Raw genomic sequence first — 13,802 nt, forward strand, 5'->3', positions numbered from 1 at the left:
TTTCTCCTCTACCGTCCAGTGTGACTGACTCTTTGGCTGACAGAGCTGTCAGCAGCCAGACTGGAGAGACGCTCCATGGTGCACTAGGATTTCATAACTGAACTATGATTGGGATGCACACTTTTTGTTTCTCTGACTGTGGAAATGTGATGTTTTAATATCACAGATGATGAACAACATGGTAAAATGTGAGTCTTACAGATAAAATATGAGAGTCATGTAGGAATGGAGTGTGGTAGCTGCTCTGCTGGTGTACTGTAACTGTGGATGCCATGAATAATATATTTCTCATAATAGTAGGTAAGGTATATAGAACAAAAAACATCAATAATAGTCGCTGCATCGGACTTAAAGTGCCGACTTTAAGTCGACTCTGAATATTGTAATTCTGTTACAGCCCCAGTTTTATCTTTCCCAACTTTCCTTTTTTGCCACTAGCCGTCACAAAATAAGGAAGCAAGTGTCATTTGGCCTTGTCAAAGCAAAGTCTTTAGTGTTGTGTTCTTATTGATTCATCTTGTTTGTTGTCCAGAAATGATTGCAAGCCATTTATATCACACATCCTACTTGAATTAACATCATCATCATCACAAAATAACACAGAAGAGGCTCTGGCGTTTCTCGTGACTTATAACTTGACAAGGCCAAGTAATGAATGCTTCCTCATGGAGAGGTGACAGCGCAGAGTATCACCTGGGGGTGAGGAGATAAGACAGATGATTTGTGGGGATGCATAGATAAAAGCCCTCTCCACTACACAGTGTGTGTTATTATACCTCCTCCAGTTCTTCTGAAATACTGAATATTTTAATATTCTTCTGATGGTGAATCAGATGAAACAACATGAAAAGAAAGGTTTTTGTAATGGTTCATTCTGATCTACGTTCATTGTGACTTCAACAAGGCACTAACACAGTCAGGCTTAGAGGTTCAATTCCCTGTTACTGATCAATAAATATACTTTTGCACCTATTTCAATATGAATATATATTCAATATATCTGCCATAAGCTACTATCATCTAATAACATCGACCAGCAGCAGCAGTTGGTCTAGCTGTAACGCCCTCGTGTGCAAAGACAAAAGATAACAACATTTATGCCACATGGACCCTCGCAGCTACACCAACTTTGAAAGCATAATTTAAAAAGATTATTTTTTGTGCCACAACAAACTGTAAACACAACATAGACATGTTATCACCTTAAAAATATATATGGTTAACCTGTTAGCAACCAGCTGCCTACTTTCACATCCAACAAACACAGAGCAACATGATCATCCCATTGGAGGTTGTGTTTGTGTTCACCCAATGAATATAGCTCCAATATTCACTCTCCTTTTAGCTCTGGTTTGGTCTCAACCAACTCCTAAAGAAATATCTAGGTCTTTAGCTGCTAAATGTTCCACTTTCTTCACCAGCTAGTCTCTAACTTTGTCTGTCTGCAGTTTGGTGCTGGGCAGGTAGTGTACAGTAGGTTTATCTGAGCTTGTTTGATTGAAAACAGCTGCCTGCTGCTGCTGGAAATACTGACTGAACCAGACAGGAAAAGCTGAAGTAAAACCAAAACTAGGAGCTGAAAGAGGATAAAGAAGCTCCATAAAGCTGAGGGGAACTGCAGAGTTTGTCTGGGTTTGCTGCTATGAGTGACATCTTTCACATTATGCATAGCTATAGCTATGCATAATAGCTAATATGCATAGGGTTTCTGGCACAACTTCACCTACTTCCAAGGTGCATAGAGAAGGGGAAAAATATAGTGAGTAGTATACAGAACAACTTTAATGTTAGACCTAACATTAAAGTTGTTCTAGTTGTTCTATATTACTGGAGTTTTGACATCCTTTGTTGATATAAAAATATTGATTAGAGCAGGTTTGAACAGTAGTCTGTGATTCAGAGGTCTGGAACCAGGCTACATGTTTGTACTCAATGGCTGTGTAGTGTGAGGAGCTGCAGGTTGAAACAGCAACCAAGGGGCTTTTTAAGAAATGGAACCTTTTTTTTTGTTTTGTTTTTTTGCCTGGAGGAAGGGAAATGTGTATGTGAGATATAGGGTTGGGTACTGTTCACATTTGAACTAATAAGGTGCCAGTGCTGGTACCTTTTTTCGGTACTTTACTCTCTCTGTAATAACAAAAATGTAATTTCAGTTGTAACAAATAAGACCAAACTCTTACCACCGCAGTGCATGCATACTGTAATATTTCCCTGTAAAAAGTCTCAGAGTGACAGAGTGTCCCCGTAACCATAGTAACTCACTGTTACTTGTTGGTACCGATGTAATTCGGTCAGTACCCTTAAAAGTACCAAGTTCGGTACCCAACCCTAATGAGACATGAGACAATTTAAACAGGAGTGTCTGTGTCCAGGGTCTGTCTGTCTGTCTGTTAGTCTTTTTTTTCTGCTCTTGTCCACAGAGAGCCTGTGACTCAGTGCTAAAGTGTAGTTTTAAATGGTTTTAATAAATAGGGTTCTTTGAGTGCTGCAGAGCTGCTCTCCCTCGACACACTCCCCCTGCTCTGCACTCGCAAGCTGCTCCTGACCTGATAAAAACCCCTGAAATCACCTGCTGAGCTGTGTGAGTTTATTTTTTATTTATTCAATAGGTGAAACTGCTGTAGCGTATGCCTGTGGCAGCTGGCGGTTTTATGTTGTAGAAAATGAACCTTCAGGTTGCAGCCAACGCAGAGCTGTGTGTGTTGGAGTTCATCTCTGTCCATAATTAATGAGTGTACTTTGGAAAATTGGAGATTGTAAAACAGCAATTAAATATGCGAGTTAAGAATTAAGTTTCTTTCTCAGTGGATGGTGGCAGAGAGTCTTGTACAGCGTACTGTGATGTTGTGCTGTTTGTGCATAACTGTACATTTACTTTGATGATCTTCTGAATCACCAAATTACATTTCACTGTAATTATACCTTATACTGTATGATTACATGTGACAAATGAACTTGATTGATTAATGTCAACTGATGACACATATCTGATTAATACATGAAACAAACAAATGCCATATTTCCGTCACGTTCTCTGCATGGTTTTCCATCGTTTGAGGTTTTACTGGTGCTTTTTTAAATATGTCACCTTGTTGCGCCTAGGGTTGGACGATATGACTGTGTATACCATGCGACGGTAGAAATATGTCCACCAGTAGGGATTTGCCAATACTGTTTCCACCGCGGAAGCTATCCCGCGGTATATATCAAGGTATATTTGCGTTTCTTAAAATTTCAATATAAATGCTTCTGAAGGGGTACTGGTAAGGCAACTGCATGGCAGCTATTTCTGTACTCTTAACTGTATTACAAGGACATATTTCACATAGGACAGAGGTATTTTAAAAAACATTTATTGTGCAAAACTGCAATAATAGAAAATAATACAAAACCTTTAGATTTGTCTTTTGGAAATATATAATATTTGAAAGAATACCTTACCGTATTTCTAGTAGGTTATTTTAATTTGACTTAATTCTCCACCTTATTTTAGTGTTTACTCACAAACTACTTTTATCTGCTCACCTCGCTTTTCCCTTCAGTTCTCTTTTCCCCGCATACACACTTACATCTCTGTCTATCACTGCACACACACCAGCTTGACCACCCCTCTCTATCCCTGTATGTATCTGCTCTGTTGCCTTTCTTCGTCAGCAGTTTTATAAAGTTGCCCAAAAAAACACAACTCGCGTTTTGGATTTTTTCACCCGGGATTCTGTTTTCACAGCAGCAGATGAGCCGTGTGTGGAGGAGGCTTGTTGTTAATGAGGTAGCCTGTCGAAACGATCGAAACCAATACTGAATCCTGAATGACATACGCACCAACAGGTGCACTTACAAGCTTTTACAAAACAACGGCAGGAGGGGAGAGTGTCCACTGTCCATATTCATACCGTAGGGCAAATTCATACCGGTATACTTTCTATACCCTTCATACCGTCCACTGCTATATATTCGAGGCAGGCTATGTAGCAAATCAGGGCTGGATTCTCACGTGATCTCATGATTATTATTATTATTAGTAGTAGTAGTAGTAGTAGTAGTAGTAGTAGTAGTGTATTCAAGTCTTCAAATGTTTTGTTTGTTCGACCAACAGTCCAAAACCCAAAGATATTCAGTTTACAATGATATAAAAAAGAGAAAAGCAGCAAGTCTTCACATGCAACAAGAGAATGGTTGACATATTTGTTTAATATATGAATAAACAATAATTATCAGAATTGTTGTTAATACATTTTCTGTTAGTTGACTGATCATTTAATTGACTGACATTTTCAGCTGTATTTGGCAGTATCTTGTAGAAAAATTGATTAATGAATGAAATTTTAAGGCATCAATGGATGTGACTTACACTTACCAAGGTGGTATGGAAAATGGGCAAAATACACGGCTGCCGAACGGTGCGTGTCAAAACAGCCGCCCCCTGTTATATTCAGTGTACAACCCCCACACCGGTGGTGGCTGGTCGTGGGGTGGCGCGTCCCCTCATGCCGGCGCCACTCACGCCACTGTCCTATTTCCAGCATCGCCGCCCTTGAAAAAACAGTTTTTTAAGGGCTCAACACTAACTTTTAAAAGTGGTTGCCAGGCCGGCAACCAAGCGTCAGCTTTTGGTTGCCGAAACTGAAAATACGGTTGCCATTTTTAGTCACCTTATGTTTTGAGTAGTTAAGATACTATGCAGTTATGCTTCAGCTTAATAATGAAAATGTGACATAAAAGAATGTTTAAAAGCTTTATTACAGTAACTGAACAAAATTCTTTGTAGTTTTGTGTTTTATCTGATACTTTACAGAATTTTAATCTTTAGTTTCATCAGTTAACGTGTTCACCCTCAATTCCTGGTATACAAAATACCAGAATTCATTTGGGATGTTGACGGGTTAATTGAACTTGTCCCCCCACAGTCAAACAACTTAATTTGCTTTGCCATTGTCTCTAAAACAGATGCCTGTGCGCACATGAGTAAACGCACCAACGCACGTGCGGCGTTGTCTGGTTCTGACTCTAACAGCAATATTTAAATATCACTAATGCAACAAATATTAAAAATGTATTTATTTTGGGGTGCACGTTTTGCTGTTTGCTGTCCCTATTTTTTATATGTTTAAAAAGTGGTTCCCACTGAATTGGTTGCCAATTTCTCAAAATGGTTGCCAATGGCAACCTGGCAACCATTACTGTCGAGCCCTGTTTGTACCTGGCCTCAGACGTTTGTTGCTTGCTTTTCACTGTAGTTTTAACTCTTTCACTTGTGTCTTTATCTACAAGGCTCCCATGGCAGCTCGACTTCCTCTCCTCACCTCTTGCTGTCGCTGTCTCTCGTGTGCGTACATCAATGGATGGGCAGAGACAGTTGTTGAGGTCGAAGCATCCTGAGCTGTGTGTGGTCCTCCTGTTGACGCGCTGCAGCACAACGCTTCCTATTGGTGCTAGGGGCGGCACTTGACGCGCGTCATATGACTCGCCGTGTGTTTTCCACTTAATGAGGGGAACAGCTCAATAATATTTCAGTCAGTCCTCCCACCCCAACAGTCATGTCTGGTTTGAGCCCATGGTTCAGCAGTGAGATATATCCTCTGTCCCTCTCAACCTCTCTGTTCCTCATGAACGATGTTGTTGGGATGAACTTGAGTTACCCTCTGAGTTAATGAGTGTCCCGGAGCAGCTGAAGCGGTGCGTTTCGGTGACGCTCAGAGGAGCAGAAAGGCCGCCGTCTGCTCGGGGTGGCCAGGCCGTCATTTGGCAGGGATCAGCTGCTGTCCCACCGCGGGGATCAGCAGACTGTTTACAGCCAACTGGTGGTCTCTGATATGAGGCTGCTCTGTGGGAGGGACTCTGACTCACAGCTCAGTCTGTACCATTGATTTACTGAAGCTGACAAACAAACCAGTTACAGGAGGCTATAGGCCAGCTCGCTGCATGTATAATTAGGGTCCTGCAGGTCCAGGTGTCTGGATTTTATCATACAGGTAGGTTTTTGTCACTTCTCCAGGCAGAATGTAGTGTGGCCATGGAGCTGCCGATAGAGATGCAAAGTCAGAGGACCCACTGGTTCCACAGGTGTTTTTCATCACTGTTAATCAACATTTGAATGATTTCTTTGAATGATAACTTCAGTGTTACTCAACACTAGGTCTGTCACGATAACGGCTTTTGTTGGAGGATAATGTTGTCCCAGAAAAAAATTGGCTTAAACTATATCATTGTCATTTTAAGACCATTTTATGCCACTGATATAATGATAATATAATAGCATAATAATGCAAGTACACCCTTTCGAAGAGCAATGAACTTTTAAGCTGCCTGAGCCCCGCCCATGGTGGAACTCAGACACAAGCAGACGACAAGATGACAGAAGCAGCTCGACCAGAAATGACAGCAAAACGTGTCTCAGACTCAGCATAGTTTTTTTTGTGCGTTACATTCGGCTTAGGTGCTGTGGAAAAAAAACGCTCCGGTGTTGTGCCCAAGTCTTATAATGTAGGGAAAACCCTGCTGTTTATTCTGGCATCATGTTGGTTGAAATGTTGGGGACATTCTTATCCAAATAAACACGCATCTAAACACAACGGGAGATATCGTACGATATATGGACAATTATCGTGACAGGCCTACTCAGCACAGAAATACATGTCTCCTGCAGGATTTAATGATGCTATAGGTGAATGTTACAGTATGCCATCTTGGTTAGGTTTGGGTTCTGATAGCTGGCTCCCCTTTGAAAATACCCAGGATTCCCTAAGCTCTGAGCCTAATGACTCTCTTATCAAATTGGTAATTTGTTTTTTTTTTTATTAGCAAATATCACTGACAGGAGATTATGTCAGATATAACAAATTAATGTTAGTTCGTAAGGCCAAATTGAAACTTTTGGACAAAGTGGTTGGAATCGCTCATTAAACTTTTAAGCACCTCATATCATTGTTTTTAACTTATCACCATAAAAGCTCTAAATGGGAACCCGCAGGATTTAAGGTAAAGCTGAAGTGCAGAGTTATCAAACACATCAAGCAGCGACATCATCATCAATCATTATTCTGTCATAAAACAACATACATGTAACACACTTGTCCTAAACCAATTGTTTGTCATTAGCACCATAACTGGCCAACTATGCAGCTGTTATCAACAAATATAATGGCACCTTTTGAATTTCACGATTTATTATTGAGTATTGTCCAGTATACCAATTAATGTATGTTGGCTAAACTGGTCAGTATTTCTATAGAAAATGAGAAATGTTTACGGAGAAGTTGACTTTTCTCAGCAACTGCATTATTTTATCTGATTCTGCTCATGTAGAAACAAGTTTATGTTTTTGCTCAGTATAAACTTATCTAATTTGATACTATGTAAACCTCGACTGCAGGCCTGTAGTTTAATTTGTGTAATCGCAATAGCTCTCAGAAAAATCACAAATAATAATGTTCCTCAAATTGCTTGGCCCTACATTGTCATTTTTAAAAACCAGATTGCTTTCAGCGTTTCTGTATTTTCATCACGTTTCTTTATTCTGCGTCATGGTTCCCTGAATTTCCTTGGGTTTTAGCATTTTTTTTCTATATGCGACATATGTTGTGAAAAGGATGTAGCTATTGTCTTTGTTTGCTTGCATTGCGTCTATTTTCTTGTGTTTTCTTAAGTTGCAATGCAGCTCTCTCAAACATCATAAAATACAGTCTAAATCGACAAAGTTTGGTCTGAACAAAGAACAGAGAATCTGTCCAGACACTTAATGTCAGCTTTGGGTGCTTAACAGTTTTCGTACAAGTCCTGTGTGCACCCACTAAAAAGAATGCAATTTTTGCCTATTTTTATGCACGACAGTGACACCATAATGACTAATTTTGGTGTTTAAAGCTGTTGAAATCTTTCTGAGCTGCCAGGTGAGCTGCAGCTCCAGCATCCTGGCTGATGAACCTGCAGGTGAGTCTGTGAAGCTGTAGGTCACTTGCAGAAATCATCTGTGGTACCTTCACACAGAACAACTCTGAACTCATGAATGAATCACTCATCGTGTTCTAATTCGGGCCTCCGGCTCCTCCCCTCTGGTCTAAATCAGAGAGGTTTATTTGATTTTATTTTTTCCTGGCTGGGTTTTCCGCCTGACTGAGCAGCTGACTGTATGGCTGAGTGAACAGCTCGTCTGCCTCGCAGGCTGTTCCCGCTCCGCCGTCCTCAGTCGACGAGGTACCACCGAGGGACTCGCCAGTCAAATCTGCCGGAAATCAAACTAACTAGCTCTGACAGGAAGCAACGTGCTACCTGCTGGGAGCACGGCCAACACTTTTCTGGGTTTCTCTCTGAAGCGCCTCACAGACTTTAACCCTCCCGTCGTGCTGTCGACATGGATCTGGTGTTTCCTGTCAGAGGTTTTATCCTTGTGATGACTCGTCTGTGGTGGAGGAAAGTTAGACTGGACTTCAAACCAAAGACCTTAAACCAGAGATCATAGGTCAGCAGCTGTGTGTCCTGTCTTCTTAGACAGATGACAGATTAAAGCCTGAAACCACTGACAGTCACTTCTGTCCAAACGAGATAAACATGAACTGAATATGTTCAAATGTTTCGTTGGTGACATCATTATTCACAAACCTACAATCAGTCCCATTAAACCAGAGACTCTTTGTCACCCAGTTTGTTGATACAGAAGTTAATCGTATTTTCATGTCCCTCAGGTCACCTTGACGTCATGCCTGTATGTGTGCTGTCGGAGGGGGCGGGGCCAGGTGCCCAGGTACCAACACACCTGACCAGGATTCCCATCTCGCTCATCAGCACCAGCACCGACTACACCAACAAAATGGTCAAGGTTTGTTTACAGCATGCCTGTAATCATTTTTACACAATGATAAGACTAATACTGATATTTCTCTCAAAGACAGAAATTGTATCTACACTAAACTTTATTACTTCAGGCAATATGTCTGGGCATTAGACTGAGCTGACTTTTCACCCACATATAAGGAACAACAGTGTTTACAGAATATTGCAGGGCAGTCCGTTTTTTCTCTCCATGAAGAGAAGCTCATGCATGCTTTTATTACAAGTAGGCTTTATTACTACAATGCACTATTCACAGGTCTTCTCAGAAAGTCTATAAATCAGTTACAGCTCATTCAGAACGTTGCTGCCAGAGTTTTACAATCCCTGCACTGGATAACAGTTAGTTTTAATATAAATATTAAGAGTCATGTTTATAAATGTGTTTATGGACTAACTCACTGCTGCTCAGTACCAACCAACACAAAGACCTGCGATGAAGCTGCTTTCTGTTGTTGTGAACCCAAGCCTGACCTGGCTCTGAGATGTCTATTCCCCCCATTTTACACTAAAATACCAACAACTCACTCAGTGCTGCTTCATTTGAACGAACCTCCCACCTGAGTGCCATGCAGCTGCGCTGGGCAATACAATACCACAAATATGGGCAAAGACAATTTCAAGGAAAATACCGAACTCTCGGAGCGTTGCTTGTGCTGGTCATTGCCACAAAAATGGAGCTTAATGTTTTAGTTGTTATGGATGTTTGTGCCAGAGTTAATTAGGAAAAAACCTCTTTTTCATCTTTTCACACAAAAAAACATTCCTTTCCTCAAGAATTCTTATTTGCACAAAAAATGAGCTGACTGATGTTTTGTGCAGCCCTTCACAGGTACCATATCTTTTCTACATGAGTTCAGGAATTTCATGTATTTTTCTGTTTTCTTGGTATTTTTCTGCACCGATGTCCATGTATTTTTCTCTTTATTCCCTTTTCATTTATCTGTCACCTGCCACTGTGTTTACATCCAACTAGTTTCTTTTTTTCTTTGCCTTAGGCGCTCATCAACGCTGCTCAGTTTTCTGATGTGGCTTTGATCAGGTGACGGGCGCTCAGTGAAATTCTGCAGAGCTTCAGTCAGGGCTAGATTCTTTTTCAATTTGTCTCTAAGTTTTGTGTTTTTTATGTTTCCAGGGGAAAGTGGTTCGTAAAGGCCCACTGGTATCGTTAGCAGCTGACAACTTCATCCTGAAGACTGTCATCCAAGGTAACACTCAACATGTGTTTGTCTCTGTGTATGTATCAGGTGTCAGCTTGTATCTAAATTTCATCCAAGCAGCTCCCTGCTGGGTTCTGTGTGTTTATAAATGAGTTTTCAGAACAGGCTGGTACAGATGTAAAAGTGAGTTTTTATTTTTTTAATGATTAACTATTATTTATTGATAAAGTTATTAGAGTTGTTGGTGATCTTTATTATGTGCTCTATCTGGCACTCATTGCACATAGTTAATGAACAATGTGGCTTTTCAGTTAAGTCATTTTTGTGATACACTAAAGAAATGTAACCTTTACTCAAGTTGAAAAAAGTGAGGCATAATTCACACTATATATCTGAAGTTGAAACAACATAATTTGCTCATCTGAGACAGAATTTGAAAAGTCAAGGAAAAGCTTTTTAGCAGAGTTGGAACTGAACTTTAATTAAATTTTATTTATATAGCGCCAATTCTTAACAGAAGTTATCTAACACTTTTCCCATAGAGCAGGTCAAGACTGTACTCTTTATAATATTATTTACAGAGACCCAACAAATCCCACCATGAGCAAACACTTGGTGACAGTGGCAAGGAAAAACTTCCTTTTAAGAGGCAGAAACCTCCAGCAGAATCATACTCAAGGTGGGCGGCTATCTGCCTCTGCTGGAAATAAGTATTTCTTTTTGTGAGCATGTAAAATGTTGCAGTATTGTTGTTTTCATATTACCATGCCATGCAAGCACTAGTAAGCACTACTCATCAAGAGCAATTCAGGGTTCAGTGTCTTGTTCAAAGACACTTTGACACATAAAAGTCTAAGAGTCTTTTGCACCAGTGCATGCTGGGAGGCCTCCCTACATGCCTCCCTTGGGGTGCTACAATATATACTCCTACAAAATACTAATGTTTTGTTGACTCCTATTAGGAGTTGTAATATTTGTCTTCCAACGCCAACCTAATTTAATCAAAATAAGAATAACATGTAGGTCAAACTCTAAAATAAAGTTTTGACAAGAATAAATACAAAACATTGTTGCCGCCTATTGCAATACACATGAAATGAACAGCAACCATTCAAGACCAGAAAAAACATGATTAGTGGTGCACTCTAAATTTAGTTTTTGATTACTTAAAAGTCTTACCTTTTCTTACCCCTGTCCCACTGTTTTTAATTGTTAATAAAATGTGAAATTCTGGGCTACAGTGTGCAAGATTAATTTGCGTGTCCTTGTGAAACAGCTGGTGCTGGAAGCTTGGTGACATACTTGGTTACTTGTGGGCTATTTGGCTGTGGCTAGTGGCTAGAAAGCTAGCTGTTACTAGTTTGGTAGGTACTGGCCTCATGTCTGACGACTGACTGCACACAGTGCTGCATCTCTGTTGTGGAGCAGTTTACACTTGCAGGGTTATATAAAACTGAATAGATATATATCTAATATGATAGCCTCTACTGTTTCTCTAGTCTCTGGCTCTCTGTTCCCTCAAAGGCCAGGGGGTGTTGGTTAATGAATTCATATGTAAAAGTTCACAAAGGTTTGATTGTTTACAGTAGGTTTATCAGAGCTTGTAAATGTGCTGTAAAACCGAAACTAGGTGCCTAAAGAGGCTAAAAAACTGAGTAATACTGCAGAGTTTATGGTGTGTTTCACTGTGTACTGACTGTATGTGTGTGTTAAGTCGTTTAGCTGGTCTGGATTGTAGAAGCAGACGGAGGCCAATGTGTCTCATTGTTTCCTTGTCTGTGGTCTTCTTATCTGAACAGCCTGATTAAAAAGCCACAGAGAGCTGAGGCTCTTATTGTGGCGGGGACATCCTTCCTTTTATTCTTTTAAACTCTCTGACACCCCGCCTATGTCTCTAGCTGCAGGATGAGCAGGTCCACATCTCCTGTATTGTTGGTTTATCGACAGTTTTATCAGTTTTGGTACAGTGTTTGAACTGCTGGTGCATTGTGGGATTTTGTGTCTGATTTGTGACAGTCTGTCTAATGTTTCTCCTATTTCTGTTTCTTTTGTTGTAGTTTTTTAAAGACCCTGTAGTGATAGATTCAGGCTTTGTTTGCACAAACCTGATTGGTGCTGGTGGTGTTTCCTAATTTGGTCCACTTTGTTTAGACTGATGAGAACACCTCAAAGATTGTGTCTCAACACAGACAGAACACAACACAGACATTTCCCTATTATGTTTGAATAAAAGATATATCATCCTCTTCCTGCTTAGGGCTGTGTGTTGGTTAGGTTAGCCATCACTTTTTATTCTAAATTTTAACTACTTTCCTGACGTGGGAGAAAATTAATAATTTGATCTGGAAAGATCTGACCAAATTAAAAACTCCCAGTGTGTAAGTGCAACATGCCGTGTCTTACTACGTACTCCAGTGGGGGGCATTCGTAAAAGCCACCATTCTAATCTGTTGATGTCCTATTGTCCTGTCTAAACTACACTGTTGTTGTTGTCTGTGACAACAAAATGAACAGATAACCATGACACCAAGCCATCTGAGAAGTAATGTGTGGAAGCATTTCAGATTCAACTTCACAGATGCCTTATAAAAATGCATAATGTTCAGTTAATCTGTCACTCAAGTGAGGCATTGGAGGCACTGACAATGCCTCACTCACTTGAGTGGGGCCTCACAGAACCACATCAATTTTACACACAAATTACATGTTACTTACTTCTCATTCATTGGAACTTGTGGGTGGGTTCGTATTCACCAGGTTTGACACTTTTCAATTCCGCCATTACATCCCAGAAAGTGCACAGAATTGGCAAAACTCAGTAACAGAAATGTGGAAATAGTCAGAGATCCACCTCAAAATACAAGCTTTTCTGTTCAGAAGGGGCCTTCATTATTGGCTTTCCTTTGCACTAAAATCAGTTATTTTGGTTTCCTCTGTTCAGTGCACTTTCAGAGAGAATGTATAGGACTGTAGTCACTTGGTGACAGAGTAAGATAAATCTGAGTGTCATCTGCACAATTATGATGGGTGATTTTATTGTTTTTCTGTAATTTGTCCTAATGGACAATCATTCCAAAACCCAAAGATATTCAGTTTATTATCACATACTGTAAGACAAAGAAAATCAGCAAATCCTCACAATTGAGAAGCTGGAACTAGAGAATTGTTTGCATTTTTGCTTGAAAAATAACTAATGTTTAATGTCTTAATGTTTACAAATTCATGATAACAAATATATATGCCCAAGCTCATCGCCTTATCATCCTGATCGGAATATTGAATCTCCATCTCTACTTTGTTCGAGTTTAAAAACATGTTTCTGCGCCTGTTTTGCAGAAGAAGATTCCCAGCCGGACGCTTCGTCTCAGGACCCGTCCATTAACGTCGTCCTGTTCGGAGCGCTGGCCAAGGACTTTAATCAAGCTGTCAATCAAGGGGTAGGTTCACTCGGTCATCAAAGAATAATGTTTAGACTTTTAGACAGAAACATATATGAAAGTATAGGCAGCAGTTATTGTGACGTTTTTTTATTTTTTATTTATGTTTGTTTTTTATTTAGTTATTTACATCTGACAAAAGTGATAGAAATATATTCACAATTTAATATACATAACCCCCACATTATAAGCACTACTGATAACTCCTCAGGGTTTCTTACTTTCCTAGAAAAACATAAGTAACTTTTTGTACATCAGTAGGAGACATTCAGATTTTTCAGCCCTGATAAATTAATCATGTATCATATGAATCTATATTTAGTGTGTGCAGACATGCTGTTTTGATAAAGTGTGAACGGAGATGATGAGGATGTTTGTG

The 13,802-nt window shown here is 39.9% G+C and overlaps 1 protein-coding gene across 3 annotated transcripts in view; it reads left to right on the top strand.

The window, feature by feature from the left end:
- pot1 (protection of telomeres 1 homolog) overlaps positions 1-13,802 on the top strand; it is a 72,489-nt gene that overhangs the window by 8,600 nt on the left and 50,087 nt on the right. For all 3 annotated transcript variants that reach the window (XR_006377716.1, XM_044193582.1, XM_044193583.1), the window contains exons 2-4: positions 8,682-8,815; positions 9,962-10,034; positions 13,323-13,423. Coding sequence is in view for 2 of the 3 variants with exons in the window: in XM_044193582.1 (XP_044049517.1) it covers positions 8,696-8,815; positions 9,962-10,034; positions 13,323-13,423 (294 nt within the window). In the remaining variant the exon portion in view is untranslated. The remainder of the gene's footprint in view (positions 1-8,681; positions 8,816-9,961; positions 10,035-13,322; positions 13,424-13,802) is intronic.

The sequence above is a fragment of the Siniperca chuatsi genome, linkage group LG4 (assembly GCF_020085105.1).
Source record: "Siniperca chuatsi isolate FFG_IHB_CAS linkage group LG4, ASM2008510v1, whole genome shotgun sequence".
Lineage (NCBI taxonomy): Eukaryota > Metazoa > Chordata > Actinopteri > Centrarchiformes > Sinipercidae > Siniperca > Siniperca chuatsi.